General features: G+C 33.6%; 3 protein-coding genes across 3 annotated transcripts; all 3 read left to right on the forward strand.

The window, feature by feature from the left end:
• The first annotated feature begins 1,659 nt into the window (after positions 1 to 1,659).
• LOC140991346 (protein RRP6-like 2) lies at positions 1,660 to 10,907 on the forward strand. Its single transcript, XM_073461259.1, has 14 exons — positions 1,660 to 2,507; positions 3,147 to 3,302; positions 4,390 to 4,548; positions 4,625 to 4,708; positions 5,081 to 5,160; positions 5,484 to 5,534; positions 6,118 to 6,226; positions 7,374 to 7,456; positions 7,590 to 7,635; positions 8,240 to 8,327; positions 8,456 to 8,625; positions 9,318 to 9,668; positions 9,933 to 10,028; positions 10,126 to 10,907. The coding sequence occupies exons 1-14, from the start codon at positions 1,815 to 1,817 to the stop codon at positions 10,774 to 10,776; spliced, it is 2,817 nt and encodes a 938-aa protein (XP_073317360.1). The 5' UTR covers positions 1,660 to 1,814; the 3' UTR covers positions 10,777 to 10,907.
• Positions 10,908 to 11,447: 540 nt separating this feature from the next.
• LOC140990940 (FH protein interacting protein FIP2-like) lies at positions 11,448 to 15,923 on the forward strand. Its single transcript, XM_073460817.1, has 11 exons — positions 11,448 to 11,632; positions 11,999 to 12,108; positions 12,431 to 12,565; positions 12,928 to 13,083; positions 13,699 to 13,782; positions 14,420 to 14,466; positions 14,671 to 14,744; positions 14,955 to 15,013; positions 15,083 to 15,142; positions 15,470 to 15,550; positions 15,632 to 15,923. Exons 1-11 carry the CDS (start codon positions 11,584 to 11,586, stop codon positions 15,683 to 15,685), a joined length of 909 nt encoding a protein of 302 aa, XP_073316918.1. The 5' UTR covers positions 11,448 to 11,583; the 3' UTR covers positions 15,686 to 15,923.
• A 2,913-nt stretch (positions 15,924 to 18,836) lies between these two features.
• Positions 18,837 to 20,787, forward strand: LOC140956320 (protein VAPYRIN-like). The gene is made up of 2 exons (XM_073413035.1): positions 18,837 to 20,661; positions 20,695 to 20,787. Exon 1 carries the CDS (start codon positions 18,957 to 18,959, stop codon positions 20,571 to 20,573), a length of 1,617 nt encoding a protein of 538 aa, XP_073269136.1. The 5' UTR covers positions 18,837 to 18,956; the 3' UTR covers positions 20,574 to 20,661; positions 20,695 to 20,787.
• Positions 20,788 to 21,103: the final 316 nt, after the last annotated feature.

Here is a 21,103-nt window from a genome sequence, read left to right on the forward strand (position 1 = left end):
GCATAATAATTAAAATTTTGTACAAATAAGATAATAATATTTTTTACTTCTCGATCATGAAAGACATATTTCAAACTTAATGTCCCATTGTTCCCGTTGTTTTCATATATATGTAGTTCATAATAGCGAACAAATCTAAGTTTAAACGTCCATTGTAACTTGGAAGGATTCATCTCATAAATGGTGCTGAAAAGAGGAGTCATTTCAAAATTCAGTTTTGGAGTACATAAATTTAGTAAGATAAAAAGAATAAAATTTGTCTCCAATATACTATGCAACAATGCATTACTTATAATTTAAAATTCAATTAAGGTAGCCAAGAGAAAAAAATTATAAAGCGGGTGCTTTTGACATAATTACACCATGCATGAACTATTTCAAAATACGGAAATCTTGAATTGCATACATTGGGTGTCAAACATTTCTGATTATTGAGGGTAATAAACATGTTTATTGAATGTACTATAATGTATATTTGAAACCCTTTTGAATATCTCTCTTTTGATTTTATAGGGCTATTTTATTTGAATTTTAAGAAGGCAGACCAAGAGATATAACATGCATATAGTTTTGGAAGAAAACTACTATACACTAATTATTTCAAATTAAGGTAATATCGAAATAACATACATTTGAGGTCAAATATTTATGATTATTAAATGCTAATTTAATGTTCATTGAAAAACATTCTTTAAGTCATAACTTTTAATATTCAACTAATTTTTTTAAAGAAAAATTAAATAAACTAATAAAATATTGTATTTTTTTGTAAGTAATTTGGGCGAGTTTGGGCAAGTTTTGCTAGTGTCGATCAAATATATCAAAACTGAGTATTGTCCCATGTATAATACAATATTCCCCACTTCCAATTTTGAACACTCTAATTAAAAATCCGTGATATCGTTTCACAAGAGACCTACTTGTTTTTATTATGGAGAATTCTCAATTCCACAAAGGGAGAAACCTGAGATATAAAAAAGTATTTGTAAAAAATATACGTTCACCTTACACTATGTTTTATCTGATACAAATACCGAGCACGTATGGTGGAACATGAATGGTGCAGATATTTCATTATAAAATATATAAGTAAAGAAACGGTGATCTAAAAGGATTTCATGTATTACAAATCAGTTAGTATAAGTACACAATTAAATTCATGGCTTTAACCTTGATTTGGCTTTAACATTTGATTTTGACATGAATCTTCATTAGCTTTTAATATATAAGCAAGGTTTCACAATTCACAGCCATTTAGTGTGTGTGTGTGTGTGTGTATTAACAATAACATGCTTAGTTAATTAAAGCAGAACGTAAACTGATTATATATTTTTTGTTAAGTACTAATTTATTCTTGAAATTTTTTGAAGCTAAATATGCAATTTGGTTTGTATTTTATGCTTCCAACGGAACATTTTTGGACATATATAATCCAAGGATTAAATTAATTTTACTGTAAAATTTAATATAATTAAAATTAATACTTGAATTTGAGTAATTTAATGAACACACACACACACACACACACATATATATATTATTTCGGCATTTTTTTTCTACAAAATATTAAAACATTTTAAAGGCACCATCGGGACCGTACACTTGTCATGCATCTCTGCCTTTCAAGAAAGGACGAAAAATAACTATTCCGTGCGTTGTACAATCTGCATTCTGTTGTGTACCTGAAACCTCTGAAATGAAAATGGGGTTTATCTTAAAAACCCTATAAACCCTAGTCCCGAAAGCCGTCACTGAAATTCCAAAATTCAGAACTGTAATCATAAGAGTGTTCCGAGGGGATAAAGAAACAAATAATGGAAATTGATCGAACTGATGAAGGAGCTCCAGGAAGAACTGGGACTCTGCGGAATCTGGCAGCGAGGGGTTCCTTACGAACGTCGATAGGAAAGCTTTCAGGCTCATCGAGAATCCTACCCTCGCAGAAGGATTTTCATTTTTATAATAATTTTCCGGAATTCAAGAACCCTGTTAGAGAAATCAGCGAAAAGTCGAAAAATCTGTTGATAAAAATTGGGGCATCGGAAGATTTGTTAGGAAAGGCGGTTATGTTCCCGCCTGATGAAAAGATGGAATTGGATGATGATGTGGCGAACGACTGGCTTGAAAATGTGAATGACGATATTTTTGAAAAGTTTGATGTGTCACTGGAGGAGTTCAAGAGGTTGCGGAAGAACGAAGAGGAGAGTGGTATCAGGAAGATGAGAGTTAATGCTGTTGATGATGATTCCAACACTGGGTTTCAGATGGTTTATGGGAAGAAGAATAAGAAAAAGTTTTCAAGTTTGGATGCGAATGTGGAAGAATTCAGAGTGAAGAATCAAGAAGTGAGGGTAGCAGAAAAGGTGAAGCCTAAGGTTCCATTTCACGTACCTACGATACCCAGGCCGCAAGATGAGTACAAAATAATTGTAAATAATTTGAATCAGCCGTTCGAGCACGTCTGGTTGGATAGGAGTGAAGATGGGTCTACCTTCGTACATTACTTGGTTAGATACTGGTTTTCATTTGTTGCTCTTTCTTCTGTTCGTATTTTTCTGGGTTTTGTTTGTTTCTTGTTTTGTTCTTACTTGTCTAGGTTATACTTGTGTTCTTGCATTGCCCTAGAGTTTGGTGTCTTGGTGATGATTGTTGTGTTTACGCGATTACAAGAAAATCGGATTGGATTACTGAGGTTATTTATCTATTGGCTATTATAAGTTCTTGTTTGCTTTTGCCATTATTGTTCTAATTTTCATTTCAATATATTCTCCATCATACCATCTGCCTTACCAAAGTGACAACCCTCATGTTTTTAATTTAATGTTAGGAAATTTGTCTAAGATTGCATTGAACGTGTCTGGCTGATGACAATGTTTCTGAATATATTGAATGCTCTTCTGAAAGTTTTGGCAGAGAAAACGATCCTTCTGAAATCATTCTCTGCACGGCATATCTCTATCTCTTTGCTCAAACTTGGGTATGGAAATGGTCACGGAATGCATATATTGACTTTAGCTTCTCACTGATTGTTTGATTAGATGTTTCTCATAGGTTATTACATGTATTAATCGTACCATATAATAAGAAAAAATATAAAAATCTTTAATGGTGCTTACTGTTAACTTAATTTTCTCATATATTAACAGGAAAAGCTCTCTGTCCTTGACTTTGTTGATAAAAATGACTGCACTGCAGAGCCTATTAAACCTCCTCCAATAGAACTTACCCCATTCAAACTTGTTGAAGATGTGAATGAGTTGAGACGGCTGGCTTCAAAATTGTCTAGCGTGGAGGAATTTGCGGTAAACTATGTCCTGTTTATTGATAATACACACGCGCACACACATATATTGATATATTGATTTGACGGTATATACATCAATTATTGGTTCATATAATTGTCCAGGGTATAGAGGCTTCGTCTTAGTTGATAATCTATTGTGCCTTTCTTCATGGTTAGCTATTGAGAGCTGCTTTCCAATTTTTGTTCTTATTGCACCGTCGACTATGTTTTCAAATGCATGAGACAGCACTTGCTCAGATGTCCAGGCTTCATTTTCTTAAAGTCGTGATGTATGAAGTTTCTTGGTTTTTTATGTTTGTCGATCACTTTTATATTCACGGTGGTGGGTCTGAAATTAGTGTATACCAAATTATCTTATATTTAGAATTCTCAAGGTCTTCGGATAAGACCTAGTTAGTAGAAATCTTTGTTGACGCATTTGCCAATGATCATATGATTTTTATTATAAGAGAGGGACTTTAGTTTCCTACAGATACCTGCCTAATGTGTCAATTCAGTACTGAACACGTCACTTCAACTACATCTATTGATATCGAGTTATCGACATTTTCTAGAGCTCTCCTTATCTCTGCCTGCATAATATGCATTGTTTTTTTTTAAATATGTTTATCACTTCTCCTGTGATAAGCTTGGTGTAACTCATAGATGGTGGTTTATAGTTTGAGCTCAAGCTTTTTTATTTGCCTTACGAGTGAGACAGGTTCTTCGAAAACCCAAAAAAATAATTAGTCCATTTTTTGAATATATGCTTGGTTGTGTCAGAATATTTAAACTTAGTTTATGATCAATAATTTGCTAAATTTAAAGCAGCTTAGATCATTGTCTGTTTTTTCCCGCCAGTCCTATAAAAAGTAAAAACATAACATGATATGTATTTTCTTATGTGGTGATAGTTGCTATAAATTTTTAAAATTCTTGTGTAGCATTATTACGTTGGTTGGTACAATTTCAAGAAATATCCAATGGAACCCAAAAAAGTGTATGCTCTTCTATTGGCACTTGGAAGAGTTTGATACTCGAGTTTCTTAAGGTTATTTCTATGAGTTATTGTGTTTTTGTTGTTTATGTGTGCAACTATTTTGCAGGTTGATTTGGAGCATAACCATTACAGGTCTTTTCAAGGATTGACGTGCTTGATGCAAATTTCCACAAGAACTGAGGATTTTGTGATCGACACACTGAAACTCCGGGTTCACATTGGTCCGTATCTCAGACCTGTATTCAAAGACCCAACTAAGAGAAAGGTGACTTTTCTGGTTGTTGTGGATAATTGTGATCATGTTGGCTTCTCTAAATCAGCATAATTGTTGGGTTGATTAGGTCATGCATGGAGCAGATCGTGACATTCTATGGCTTCAACGGGACTTCAGCATATATGTCTGCAATATGTTTGACACAGGACAGGTCTTCGAATTGAAACCCATTTGTGTGGATGATGTCGCATAAATAAATTTTTTTGCTACACTAAGCGTTTGAACACACCTAAATCCAAAATTATTCAAAGCTTCTACACGTCGTATTTGTTAACACCGTGGCACGTGACATAATTCATTGTACTAGATTGAACAATTTGAAGATTTCTATATGTACTCACATTGTGACATTTTTGGGCATGTTTCTGTATGTTAAATGGATTTTTTCCATGTTCTCTCTTTTAAATTTTAATATCATTGAAAATAGATGTCTATATTAATCACACATTTAAACACAACCGTTAAATTTATCATACTTCTTTATCTGATTCTGATCTTGAGTATATTTGTTCTTCGCTGACAGGCCTCGAGGGTATTGAAAATGGAACGTAACAGCCTGGAGTACCTGCTGAATCATTATTGTGGAGTTGCAGCAAACAAAGAGTATGATCTCTCCCTGTAATAAAAAAATCCAGTAATATGATGGTCCATATAATTTAACTGACATGATGTTTCTGCCCCTTGTGTAAAAGCATTAACTACGCACAACCGCCCTTGTAATTGGAGTGGCATAATCCTTTCTCCATTGTGGGAGAGGCCAGGGTTCGGATCCTGATAACAACAAAACTCCTACCCCCATGTTAAAAAAAGAGAAGCACTGACTATCATTACTGGGACTCCTAGGAAAATTTATAAATAAATGGAACAATAGAAGGAAAGAGTATAGTTAGAAGCGGATTACTGGATTAACCAGCTACTTTCTGCAGATACCAGAATGCAGATTGGAGACTACGCCCACTTCCCCGTGAGATGATTGCGTAGGTTTCTTCTTAAACTCATGCTCTGTTATATTTTTTATGCATTTATCAATTTATTTATGATGTAGCATGTGAATTTGTACATAAGAAGCCTCTTATTGACTTTCTGTTGATAGTATTCTCTCTGTTATTTAATGCAATATAGGGACTTTGTTTTGCTCACGTACTTGTGAGGTTGTCATAATTATGCATGTGGAGGACTAAATATTTAATTCTAATAGAGTGTAAATTATGGTTGTCTCCTGTCTCGAAATTTGAGTTACACAACTAGTACCCACCTTTAAACCAACATGAGAGTGCCGAATTGACACTTGTATGATTAGATGATTTAGTTTTGAGGCTTTGATACACTTCCTGTGTCGTACACATGCATATGTTATTTTTTTGACCCGGGCTAGTTAGCAGGTGAATCAAGTTTAGTAGATGAGATAGTTGAAGGTGGGGGTGAAGGATGTGAATTGATCGTGTAGTAACACGAAACATTAAAGTTAGACAACCAGAAATCACGGGACTTTACATTTTTAAGATTCTAGTTGTTACTGTGCGGTCATTTTCATGTCGATTTATGATTTCTATTTCACAGATATGCCAGAGAAGATACACATTATTTGCTGTACATTTATGACGTGCTGAGGCAAAAGTTGCTAATGTCAGCTGCTGAATCTGAAAATTCCGGTCCTCCTCTAACTGAGGCAAGCACTTTAAATTCATTGTTCGATGGAATTTGGTTTCAAGTATTTAATCATAATTGTGACTTTGACTCTAAAACTATAAAAGATGAAACTTTAAAATGCTTCCTAATTTCAAAGGTGAATTTTTTCGGATCCAAAAAACTACCTAACTTCAAAACTGACTGGAGAAAACTTTTTGAAATAAAACATTGAAGTTCTTTCATAAAATTGTAGTCAGCAAGGTGCGAGGATTGGTACGATCAGACTAAAGAGAAAGGAGTCCAATATGTACCAAAATGAAGAGTTGTCAACCTAAGCAGGGAACATCCGTGTTATGTGGATGTTCAGACTGTTAATATTGTGACATGTTTAATCTAAAACCTGATTCTATACCCCTTAGATTCACCTTGACTCCTCCCTTCTGTTACGTATATCCAATCAACTTGAGAGTTCAATGTGAGTGGTGACGTATAATACCAGTGTCCTAATATTCAAGTTTCCTGTGCGTTGGGGAGCAATCTTGACACAATTTCCAATTTTTCTACCATCCATAAAATTAGTGACGGAAGGTGATCCTGGTTGACTAGAGCTCAATCTTTTCGAACATAACATCGTTTACATTAATTTTTAAACTCATGAATCAAATTCAAGCCTTTAATTGTTTAATAATTTAATAATTAATTTTGTTTATTATTTTTATAATTTTATTTATTATGTATCAAAGTCCTGATTCCTAAACTTAAATCATTAGAGTAATACCAAAAATTTTTTCAATAAATTTTTACATATTTTTATATCATAATAATGTAGTTTTCAATTATTTAATATGTATTGGTTATAATTTTAATAAAAATAAATAAAAATTAACTTTGTTAAAATATCTAGAAACACGATGAATAGACATATTTACTTTGTGCTCTCATTGTAACTAGTACCTTTAACGTTCTCTTAACCGAAACTCTCCTTCATGTTTGTTGTGGAAAAAATTATGTTCAATTCTCTTGCTCACATACCTCGAAAGTATCTTTTACTTTTTCGTGGAGAAAAATATGTTCAGTTCTCTTACTTATATACCTGCAGAAGGTATGTTAACCAAATAAATGGGCTATAGAATTTAACGCATGACTAAACATTTGTTGCAACTGACCATTATGTGGTGTTTCGGCAGGTCTATAAACGGAGTTATGATATATGCTGTCAACTCTATGAAAAGGAGCTTCTGACTGATGACTCGTACCTTTACATTTATGGGTATTGCTCCCCTTGTCAGTTTGTGGCAATGTTTCATCATGGACCTTGTTGTCCATAGGTCAAACATATTACATTCTTGGCCTGTGTTCGCTTCTACTCATCTGCGTTTCTGATCTTAAAAATGATGATGCAGGTTACAGGATGCTGAGCTCAACACTAAGCAGCTAGCTGTTGTTTCTGTAAGTAAATTTATTCATTCCTGTCTTTTTCCTGTATACATTTTTAATTTATTCATGCCTGTCTTTCCCTGTATACAATTTTTACATGATCTTTGTTTGCGTTGTGTGTTTTGCCTTTGGGTTGGCTATTACCCATTTGTTTAGAGTGCTTCAGTCACTATTCAAGCTATTGGGAATTTCGAGAAACAAACAATTTCTATCCATTGTTCTCAGTTCTCTTTTCCTGGATTTTTTGTCATTTTCGCATGCTTACAAAGGTGGACATATGTGAGGGTAAAGCTGGGTTCTTGCCCAGCAGGTTCGATTGGAACTTTTGTTAGAGTTTCAAGCTTGTGCTGTCATTTGAGCAAAAAAGTCCATCCTACATCTAATTGAACACTATATGGACGCTATGTTTGTGTCTAAATATAATATATTAATGTAATAAAAAATATATATCATATATTAACTTGTTATTCAATTAATTATTTTAAAATCCCTAATTTAAGTATTTAAAAACGAATTCATTATTTAAGTTTAAAATTTTTAGGATTGATTCGTATTTTATGATGGAAATTGTTAACGATACATAGTACAATTTTAACAACTCTTGAATGGCATGTAGGGACTCTATGAATGGAGGGATGTTGTTGCTCGTGCTGAAGATGAGAGCACTGGATATGTTTTACCGAACAGGACTCTTCTCGAACTTGGTACTTGCTAGCTTTTCCAAATTTAACTACTTTCAGTGTTTCTAGGTTTTCCGATGTATTTTTTTCATACTGTTTTCTCTTCCTCACCCATTCCATATTCTTTTTCCTTTATGCTTGTTGATTAAAAGCTAAACAGATGCCTGTCACTGCCAGCAAATTACGTCATGTTTTGAGATCCAAGCACCCATACATTGAACAAAACATTGCTTCTGTTGTTAGTGTAATAAAATATGCCATCCGAAATGCTTCTGCATTTGAGGAAGCCGTTGAACGTCTTAAAGCAAGGCGATTGGAAATGGTATGTATTTTATGAATTATCCTATCTTCTCTTTTATTTTCTATGTACAGCTAGCTTACTTGTCTCTGTGAACTCGCTAATTGCTGGTCGAAAGGGGAAAATTATCTACGACATAGACTCTCTGGAGTTTTGTGGAGAGCATTACTTCCAGTATCTCATCACAATGAAAAATAAAGTTTTTATCAACTCTCAGGAAACTAGCTTGTGGAATTACTTGTGCCCGCTTATCGTCTTTTGTTGTTACTTGTTTGCTTCTAGGACACAAAATTGTCATGACATTTAAATTGACAAAAAACTGAGCTTCATGTGGGTTGAGTCTAGAGGACATGATAAAATTTGTGAGCACGAGGAAAGCATGTTAGCTGATTATTTTACTTAAAGTTGCTTTCAAGTTTGTTCTGCAAGTGTGGAAGCATCTTACATCTCATTCTCAAATATAGATATGCTTGTTGTAAGTTTTTAGTGGATTGTATTTATTGCAGCCACTAGATTAAAGGAGGTCCCTTCTTCTTCTTTGGTTTATATGTTGATTTTCTCGAACCTTTGTAGCTTGATATGTGGTATTGGGTCAGATAGGCTCATTAAAGTTCTCTTTTGGGGGTCTATATCTGGCCTCTCTCATCCATAACCATTTGCTTTCCACTAATATGTTATGTAATGCTTTCATTTGATAACAAGATCATTTGTTGCAGGTAAGTGAAGAAAATTCTTTGGCTGCAAACGATTCTGAATTGTCACCTCCAACAGCTCCTGAAGTAATAAAAATTACCGATGAAGTCGATATAAAACATAGCTATTTACCTAATGACCGCGAAGATGCCACCTCAATATCTTCAGTTAGACACGTGAACGAGTCTCATGTCGTTGAAAGTTCTAATGCTACAATCAGTACAAGCGAGCTGAAATCTGCTCACTACTCCTATGAGAGGAATGGGACTGAAAAAAATGAGACAGATGGTTGTGCTGCTAATGTTCCTAGAGAAACATTGCATGAATCTGGCCATCCTGTAGATACAGCTACAGATATGAAATTGTCACCAGCCGTAAGCTACTTTTCTGTTTTTTGTCATTGCATATTCTACTGGTTCCTGCGTATGATATTCATGTAAAAACTGTTAACTAATCAGCACATACTGACCAGACCATCCTATATTCGTCCAATAAAATCCCCTCCTGTTGTCATTGATTTGAAGAAGTCAAAGATCATGTTTCAGTTCATTCTTGGCATAAAATTCCTGTCAGAGCATTATTGTCCCTTGACTCCTAAAAACACCTCTAGTCTAGCAAATTGACTTGCTTTACCTTAGGCTGCAGCAACTGTTCCGACTCTGGAAAAGCCAAGCCGAGCTTTTGGGGCATTGTTTGGCAATCCAGCAAAGCAGAAGTATAATCCTGATAAAATAGTGAGTTTCATCGTGAAGTTTGACAATTCCTGATTGACTAAATTCGTTTACTTTTCTTTTTTTCTTCTCAAGATTAAAGTTAGTTACTTGGCTTTAGGAACAACAAGACACTAAACTGGAGCAAATAAAATCAACAGTGAGTCTCCCATTCCATATATTTTCAGGCAGGGATGAACGATTTCAATCATCCGTTCAGGAATCTCCCTCAATAACTGAAGTTCCACCACACGTGGAAGAAGTCCCAGTACCAGCTACTGTTTCAACCACTGAAGACATTATTAATCTCGGTGATGATTCAGACATAGAAGAATCTGCAAAAAAGAACTCCGATTCTGCATCTAACCATGACATAAACCACCCAGCAAACAACATTGCAGGTTCTGCATCAGAGATTGATGATGGAGATGAGCCCGTGTCACTGTCCGATCTATCCTCAAGCTTCCAAAAGTTCTTTGCTTCACAAGAGCAACCTAAGTGTTCAGAAACGGTGGAAAAATTCCAACCCTCCCGGGATTTTGAACCGTTCAATTATGCAGCTGCTCGAGAACAGGTAAAATTTGGGGATGTTCACAGGACGCAAACGGAAGAAAACAAAGATAATACTAGGAGTAGGCCTAAAAGAGATGGGAAAAAGAGTTGTGTGACAGTTGAACCACAGAATGGTGAACAAAAAACAGATGTTCTTCCACAGGGTAGAAGGCGGCAGGCTTTTCCAGCATCCGGGAATCGCAGTGCTACTTTCCGTTAAATAGACGGACGACTGATCTCTTATACGCATATAGTTTACATCAGTTCCGGGTTGAGTATCTCATCTGAATTTTAATTCTACTGCGAAACATTATGATTCATCTAATTTTTAATCCTTGGAGTTCAATTTTTTTTCCTTTTAATATACTGTACTTTTACTGACTCTTCGTTGATGAATATAATTTAATTTTATAAATTATTTGATTTAATCCAAAATTTAATTTTATTCTCATTGAAAATTAATATATATTTCTTTACACATCTACTTGTATATTACTTTTAACAAATTATTATCAAATAACTGAATTTTCACTTTGAATTTTTTAAAATAAATTGATTTTGTAAGATTTCAGTTCATGTAATTATTCACCAAATACATTTAAATCAAGTTAATCAAGGGCTACTTGAAAAAGAAATGATGTCAAATATTATCTTTTTAGTAAGTAAATTGTAAATTATTTTTCTTTGAGAAAGTAATGTTTGAGTTTAAAAAACATGAACTTAAATATGCTTGATTTTTTTAAAAAAAAATAGAGGAAATATTTTTTAGAAGTTTTTATGCATTTCAGGCTTTTAATATGGAGTTTTGTGAATTAGCTCAACAAATGGGGTTCATATGTTAATTAAAATTATTTATAAGGACCATTTTGAAATTTCTCATTAACTTTCGTTCTTCCTTCATATTCGTTTGCTAACATCTTTTCATCTGTGCGTCGTCGTTTAATACCAACTCTCCATAAGATTCCAGCTTTCTCAGAACTCGAAAAGTATCTATAATCATCAGCTCAAAAACCCCAACATTCGGAAGATGACCTTCTTCTCCCAAGCTTCTTCTCGCATGATCAGTCTTAACATTGGTAACTCTCAATATGTGTGTGTGTGATGTGTTTTTGTTTGTGGTATGTGTGTGTTCATAAACTTAATTCGATGAAATTCTAGTACCTATTGACCACCTATGAAAACTATATTTCTGTGTAAGGTGCACTGATTTTGTAGTCAAATTGTAAGTATTTACTCTGTTACCTTGTTCGACTGCTCGTGTGCATTGATGGTTTCGTGTATAGACAGTTACATGAACTAGTTTTGTGATAGTGTGATGATAGATTTTAGTGGGTTTTGAGTTTGAGGGAGGTTAATGGATTTTTTTCAATCTTTTGTGAACATAGTTTTTGGAAAGTATTCATCCTGCACAGTATGATGAACCTTGTGTTTCTGTTATTTAGGGGGCAAAAAGTTTTGCACCACAATCGATACATTGACTCAGCGTGAGCCTGATTCAATGCTTGCGGCAATGTTCAGTGGTCGCCACACTATCTGTCAGGATACTGATACGGTATAACAACAGCAAGAGATGCATTCCCAAGCGTTATTTTGTTTCATAATGTTATCCTCAAATATGTCAATTGAGAAGCATTGCTTAGACAGAAAGATAAATAAAAGACGCTAGACAGGAAAGTACATGATGTTAGATGCTTTCAAGGAGCCATGATTTTGATTCAAAATGTATTTAATTATTTTACCGTTCTCTTCGTCTGTCATATTAATTTTGTCAAAGCCCAGCGTTATACGAACTTTGACTCTTTTGTAACATACTAACATTTGATGGGTTTTCTGCCAATTCACGTAGTTTCTGGTTTCTACTGATGTTGCCACAGGGCTATGTTTTTGTTGATAGAGATGGGAAACATTTTCGGCATATTTTGAATTGGTTGAGGGAAGGTGAAGTTCCCATTTTGAAAGATTATGAATATTCTGAGCTTTTGAGAGAGGCTGAATATTTCCAGCTTCTTGTGAGTCATTCCTTACTCTGTGTTCATTTCATGTTGTTCTAGATAGTTCCTAATTCTTTATTTAATCATGATACATGCGACCAGTAATAATGTGCTTGTTTCTTTGAAGTTCTGTTTTATAACCTTTCTTTTATTAAACAACCATATTTCTTCTACTTTAAACTCGATGATAGGAAATAAAATAAAAAAATTTCTGTCCATGCATGGATAGAATTTTCTCTTTCTTTTAAATAGGATCGTAAGGAAACTTGAATTTGAAAAAAAAATATAGAATAATTTGTCAAGTTAGAGGGGTTATCATCCTTCTTTTGCCTCGCTAAGTCTGTGAATAAGCATATCTGAAAATGCCATGTACTTTCCAGGGCTTAATTGATGGAATTAAAACATCGTTGATCAATAGGAAGGTGGACGAGGAGATGGGTACTGAACTGACACGCATCGATATTATTAAATGCATTCAGTCTGAGAAAGTCAGATTTCGAGGAGTCAATCTCTCTGGCCTTGATCTTTCAAAACTGGTACTACTTATCGACTCTGACGCATGTTTCCACTGGACTGAAATATTTAACTGAGTTTTGATGTTGTGATAAGCACTCATACCTTCTTATAGTATCCCAAAGTTAGAGAAGAGTATATACAACTGGGAAAAGGAAAATATAAAACTAGTAAATGATTACAAAATTAGCTTTGGTTACCACTGGATGCTAGAAACTTAAGTTTGCTTGTTCTCAAACACAGTTTCTTGTAATTGAGTTTATATTCTTTCATGGATTATGAAACAGGTGTTTGTTAGGTTATCAATGTAAGTCATTTGTTCCTTTTGGCTTATCATATGAATTTTTTCTCAAGTTATCATGTCTGATAAGACCCATTATTTCCATAGTAGTTTATTATAAATTTATTAAGAACATCACGTCAAAGTTTTTGCTTAAAAGCGTATGGATTGTGGTTTATCTGTGAACCCTGTTGCTTGCTATAAGATGGTTAAGTTTTGGCTATCAGTGTAGTTGATGATGCTTTCTTTACCCCACTGTAGAAGATTTATGGCCATGAATTTCTTAGTTTTTTTTCTGCTTCTATTCAACTTGTCCTCTACTCTGATCAGCTTCTTGCAACTTTTGTTAAAAATGCAGGACCTATCTTATGTGGACTTCAGTTATGCATGTCTTAAAAATGTCTTCTTCTCACGCGCCAATCTTCAATGTGCGAAGTTCAAGGTGAGTATTATAATCTCTTTTGAGAGGAAAATGTAAATTATTCTGCTTCATGGATGGTTGGTGCTGCCACATCTCCTGTAACATGTATGCATATGTTTTAATCTATTGGAAAGTTGTGTTTTAAACTGCATACAATATATCCTCAAAATAAATGTTAGGTCTTTTATGGATACTAGTTTTTATATGATTTATAAATTATATTTGTCATGCTTTTAGATTTCTCACATTCTTGTCCCCTCCCTAGTGTAGAAAGATAAAATGTGATGGAATCGAAGACTACAGAAATATGGAAAATAATGAAATTATGTCATCTGACATCTCTTACAGCTCGTCACTTGATTTTCGTTTCTTTCTTTTTATCTTGATCATGATAAAACTACTTGTTGACATATGCTTATGTAATTTTATACATATTTGTTTGTTCTTAACCGATATATGAATTTAAGATATAGGATAAAATTTGATTCTTTTGAACATTATGAAGTTAATCCACTGGTGTCTACGATGTGCATCTTACTTGGTTTCCTTTTCTAATGGCTAGCACCGTTTTTCTGGGATTTTTTTTTCTTTTTGGAACCTTGTCATATGAAGACAGATGTGATATTCATCATGCTAGAATGTTTTAATTTTGTGACAGGATGTGGATGCTGAGGCTTCCATATTTCACAACGCAACATTGCGAGAGTAAGATTATCAATTTAAAGAGCTTTTTCCTTTCTGGGAGTTCCTTTATTAATACTTTTGTTTGGAGTAGACTCCTACATGATGCTTTCAGTACATGAATTTCTGGGATGAGAATGTGTAATTCCTGCTGGAATTGTTATTTGGGTTAAGTTCATAAATATTTCTTCTTTGTTGTCTCCAATCAATTTAACTTGCTTAGGAAAGATGTGAATTTACGGGGGCTAATCTTCGTGGGGCTCTTTTAGCTGGGGCCAACCTCCAGAGTGCAAATCTACAAGGTAATTCTATCTGCACTTCAAATATGTATGTCGATGAAAAATATACATTCATAGTTCTTCATGACTAAGCTCTTCAATACATGAGTTTCGAGAAAGAGTATCTTTGTACGTATGTATCCCTGTTTGGTCGAAGGTTTTTAACGTTTTTTAGCATGTTGCAAGTTTTGGAGGATATAATTACGTAATGAATTGTCATTTTTCATATCACAGATGCTTGCTTGATAAACTGTAGCCTCTGCGGAGCAGAGTTACGTTCTGCACATCTACAGGTATTATCCCAATTCTTTAGAAATACTGAGTTTAGATTGAAGAAAGCTATTTTATTTTTACTTTTCCAGACTGCTGATCTAACCAATGCCAACTTAGAAGGAGCTAATCTTGAAGGAGCAAATCTGAAGGTAAAAATACTGTATTTGTTTCATGTAATTTATTTCCGAATACCATCACAAAATCATATGTAAGAGGATTATGCTCCTAAGGACTTAATCTCATAGTTGTATTGTGCTTAACAATTCTTCTTGTTATCTCAAGTATGCCAAGTAAATTTTTTCTTAATGATGGCTGTCATTTGCGGTGTTCAAATTTCTCATCTTAAATCGATTGCATTGATTCTGGAAACAATCAAAAGAGGTTCTTTTCACTGAAAAGTTGCCTAGTTTTCAGTATTAGGATGTCATTGTATTCAGCTAAACTCGTTGCGCCATTTGGTTATATGTGTATCACAGGGCGCAAAGTTAACTAATGCAAATCTGAGAGGTGCGAATCTACAAAGAGCTTATTTACGTGATGTAAATCTTCGCGATGCAGTAAGTCATTCAATTTATATTCGAGCCACACTCATGTGTGTCTGCAGATCAATATTTATCTTGCTGATACGTTCTTGACAGGATTTGGAAGGTGCAAAACTTGATGGTGCCAATTTACTTGGAGCAATCAGGTGATCAGACAAGCTTCTACACATCACATTATATATGTCTGATTGGCTATAAGATTTAATATACAGTGATGTCGTAATTTTAAGTTTCGTTTCCAATCTGGTGATGAATATTAATATCAATTAATTTATGAATGAATGCGTAGAATTGTGAAATTCTTGAAGCCTGGCCTGTGTGTAAATGTTCTGGAGTTTCATATATATTTATTTTCATCGATGAATATAATTTATATACATTATTATAATATAGCAGCTGTGGTGTCCTCCTCCTTTGCACTTCGATGTTTGAAACTTGAAATGTAACTTGTGTTTATTGTAGTTTGAGTGTGAATTTTATAAAGTGCATTTTATGAACTGCGAGATAAGGAAAATAGTTTTTTTGTCGTGTATGTTTGTTTATTTACGATTTTATCTTTCGCATTATAAAATTTAAGTTTTAGCCCACTATTTATTTTTTAAAAAAATTTAGGCTTTTTTGGAGTGATGTTAATGTAGTATCAACGCAGTGTTGATGTAGCGTTGACATAAATCAGTGTTCCTGATTTTTTTTCTAAAATTGTCAAAAATAGAAAAATACAAGACTAAAATTGAAATTTAATAAGATAGATGATGAAAATCACAAAAAAACAAAATTACATGATCAAAAATAAAATTTTATCTCAAACCTTTCTTCTAGTATTATTTGAGTCGTTTAAAACAAACATAATCTATTCAATCTTATTGCGAACAATGGCCACGCCCAGTATGGCAGTACATAAAGCCCGAACAAAATGAGGCTAGGGTTTGATTGATAAGATCAAGGGTGGATCGGAAAAGAGAATTAAGAAGACAGAAGAAGAAAGAAAGGAAGAATAGAGAACATGGACACGATCATGGAGACAGCAGCAGTGGTAGCGATTAAACTTATGATGATTTATTAAGGTAATTTTGCAGGTTATGAGTTTGTTTTCATGTGTTCCACTGGTCTTTGGCTTCAATTTATTTAAAATTAGGAAATGATCATAAAGCATTAAAATGCTGAAAAAATATATTAAAAGAAACTACTGGGGACGTCTTGACTCTTGATGACAGCTTGGTACTAAAGTTGTTTAATATTATATCAATATCAATAAATTATAAATCTAAATTCGATTAAATTTGAAATTAAAATGTATTTTTTTTAGCGATAAAAATTAACGATGCACTGTTAATTAATAAATTTAATTATGTGCGTAATTAAATATTTTTTTAAATATCAAGCTTTAATCTTTTACTTCATTATTAAAGTAAATACAATGGTTTCTTAAGTAATTTTTTATATTTTGAATGATATAATTATTTAAAAATTCAAATATTTGGGTAAAATATTAAATAAAAATTTTAAAAATTTTGAAAAGTGAATACTATAGTTATAAAGAAATGTAAAAATTTATTAAAATAAATTTTTTAATATTTTTAGTAAATTAAAATATAATACTTTTATAATTTTAGAGGGGTATTCTCGATATTTTAAAAATTCACCATAACGTTAAAATTTGTTACTTTAAGCATCTCAAATTTAATAATAGATAATATAAATATTACATAATATAAAAAAACATAAAAAAAAAAATGATAATTTTTGCACATCACGTTAATATAAATGAGGTATAAGCATAACCCAAGATATTTACAACTAAGAAGCAAAGATATCGATATCCTAATCCTTAATATATAAAAGAGTAGGTCTGAGACGGTTTCACATATCTTTATTCATGAGACGAGTCAATCATTCTCATATTTACAATAAAAGTAATATTTTTGGCATGAGTAACTCAAATAGAATATTAATCTCATAAAATTGACAGACCGTCTCATATTAGTTTTTGTGTATATAAAAATGGATATTTATATAATTTAAAATTGCACATATTAAAGAGAGAAATATATAATACTCTTTTAAACACTTTTTGATTAAAATATGCAAATATAGATTTAGATAAATATATAATAATCATATAAACTCAATGATCTTCTTTATGTGAGAAATATTTTTCTAGCTAATATATTATATTATAACAAATAAGAACCATAGAATAAGTCATAGATTTGACAAATTCCATTAATGGACAGTGGCAAGTTACCCTATAAGACAAGCCATGAGACAACCCTCAAATCTTTTTTTTTTTTTTTTTCTATATCAAACATTAAACATTCATTGATATTGTAATGTAATTGGTTGATTTTTTTTTATTATTATTACATTTCAGTCCATTACCTCCAGATATAGATTCTGGTAAAGCGATAAACGCTCGGTTCTACCATTACGTTATAACTTTGTATAAGATGGAAACTTCTTAATAATATCAATAAAATTTGGAACAATTTTTATAAATAATATGATATGTTAAATCGTAGAACTTGTCGGACTTAAATAAATTGCATACTTAAAACAATTTTTTTAAATAGTTTTCCAATTTACTTGTTACAAGCTCAGATTATATTATTTTACATTGTAGTAGTAGCTTTGGTGACATTGAAATATAGAATATTATAAGTATCTAAAAAACCATTAAATCCCAAGAAAAGTAATTTAAAATATATTTTCCGATATCATCAACAATCAATATAGCATCATTCCAATGTACTTTACCATATTTTTCATATATAGCACAAGATATGGAAATGGCGTCTGGTAGTTTTCGATTTTTTTTTATATTTAATTGGAATCATTTAGCTTTCATGTGTCACATTCTTGAACTGTATACTGCCTTGTTACAATGTGAAATTATTTATTTTTTTACTGCCACAAAACATTACAAAGCACTGAAAATGACCTCAAAAAATTAAAAATAAAATAAAATAAAAGCAGCATTTTTTTAAAAAAAAATTATAAGATTAGTTTGATTTTTTGTGTTCTTTTATATATTTATATTATATTAGTGTCATGTTACTTGCGTGCTTATACAATTCTTTAATTTTTTTAAAAAAAAATTGGATTTAAATATTTTTTGTAATTAATTTAATTTATATTATAAAGAAGAGTTTTTAATTTTGTGAGGAGTATAATCTTAGTTTTAATTTCGTGTGGATTAATATATTATATAATTTACACAAACTACGGACTTGGGTGGGTATTTAACAAGTCGGACAGAGAATAGAACAAGTCTTCATTGATTTCAACTCCAACAAGTGGCGCTGCCTTGTTAAAGCCGGCTGCTGTATTGTTTCTCTTCATATATTTTTCCACTCCATTCAGTTGGTTGGAGCTTTACACTCTTCATATACAATTGAACTTGAAAGAGTGAAGAAATCCAAGAATGGATAGGCTAATAAGGTTAGAGCCATCCAATACAGTGGCAATCGAAATCGAACCCGGGCAGAAATGCTCCGGTTCCATCAGTTTACGCAACGTTATGCACACGATGCCAGTTGCGTTTCGAATCCAACCGTTGAACAAGACACGGTACACAGTTGTTCCACACTCCGGGATCATACTACCTCTCACCACACTCACACTTGAAATCACTTACCAACTTTCTCCGAATTCTTCGCTGCCATACCGGTACCCGCATTGTGATGATTCTTTCGTTTTGCAAAGTGTGGTGGCTCCTGGAGCAGGTGTGAAGAATCCAACATCGACTTATGATTCGGTTCCGAACGATTGGTTCACTAACAAGAAGAAACAGGTGTATTCTGATAGTGGGATCAAGATCATGTTTGTTGGATCGATGGTTTTGAGCAGTTTGGTAGCTAAAGGTTGTATGGATGAAATCAGGGAGGTTCTGGAAAAGAGTGTTCCGAATTCGAGAGCCGCTGATTCTGTTGATTCTGAGGGAAATTCATTGTTACATTTGGCTGTTGCTCAGAGTAGGCCTGATTTGGTCCAGTTGTTGCTTGAATTCGAGCCTGATATTGAGGCTACTAACAGAACCGGATCGAGCCCACTCGAGGCGGCTTCTGCCTCGGGGGAAGAACTAATAGTTGAGCTACTCTTGGCTCACAAAGCCAGCCCGGAAAGATCAGAATTTTCCACTTGGGGTCCAATCCATCTAGCTACAGGGAATGGCCATGTTCAAGTTCTTAGGCATCTTTTACTGAAAGGTGCTAATCCGAATTCGCTCACGAAAGACGGAAACACTGCACTGCACTTAGCCGTCGAAGAGAAAAGACGAGACTGTGCCCGGCTGCTGCTAGCCAATGCAGCTAGATCAGATATTCAAAACACAAGTGATGGTGACACACCTCTACACACAGCCTCCACCATAGGAGATGAGCAAATGGTGAAACTTTTGCTCCATAAGGGGGCAAATAAAGATATAAGGAACAAACAACGTAAGACGGCCTACGATCTTGCTGCTGAAAACGGGCACACAAACCTATTTGACGTCCTAAAACTTGCCGACAAGCTATGTACTGCTGCGAGAAAGGGAGAGCTGAGGATGATCCTCAAGTTTCTAGAAAATGGGGCATCCATTCATGGGCGGGACCAGAACGGCTGGACCGCACTTCACCGGGCCTCATTTAAGGGACGTATAGACGTGACACGAATGTTGATCGAAAAGGGCATCGATGTTAATGCGAAAGATGAAGATGGATACACGGCGTTGCACTGTGCTGTGGAATCTGGGCAGGTGGATGTGATCGAATTGCTCGTAAAGAGAGGAGCTGACGTTGAAGCAAAAACAAATAAGGGCGTTACAGCCGTTCAAATTGCTGAATCTTTAAACTATACAGGGATTATTAGGATTCTTGTACAGGGAGGAGCTGCAAAAGATGGCGTTTTACAGCTTAAAAGTAAGCAAAATTCTGTAGCATTTGGTAAGGGGATTTCTAGCAGAGAAATGGATACTGGTGTGGTTAAGAAGAATCAAAATCATAGCAGGAGAGTTCGTCGGAGTAGCTTCGATCACTATGCTCCATTAGCCGTGGTCTGAGGCTGGCTGGAAACACAGTTCATGTGAAACATTTTTAAAAAAAATATGTGTTGCATACTAAAATATATAAAGTCATCACTTGGATTTAGTTTCAGGAAATAACTGATTCATTAAGCGAAAGGTGGAAGCATTCTTTTTCAGTTCAGAGGAAAATCAGTAGAATTACAAGTGTTGATTCACAAGGATAGAAGTGCTCAAATACGCTCGAGTCTGTCTGTTTCTCTGCTGTAATTATTACAGTGATTATATGAAAGATGGATGTTACTTACCTTTTTGGTGGATGTTCTTTCGAGAAATTTTTTTTTTTTTTGAATAATGCTAAAGATACAACCAAAATCGTACAACGATATTTACAATAGTTAAATCATGAGATTTTGTTATTATATTATGATATTTTGCATTGAATTTATAATAAGATATTGATAAATGAAATTTTTGTATTGAATTTTTTGTATTGTAAGAATTATTGTACAAATTTAATTATACATGAAGCATTACTCTTTTTTTTTTCCTTTATTTTGTTTTGTTTG

Source organism: Primulina huaijiensis, chromosome 13, assembly GCF_012295235.1.
Source record: "Primulina huaijiensis isolate GDHJ02 chromosome 13, ASM1229523v2, whole genome shotgun sequence".
NCBI lineage: Eukaryota > Viridiplantae > Streptophyta > Magnoliopsida > Lamiales > Gesneriaceae > Primulina > Primulina huaijiensis.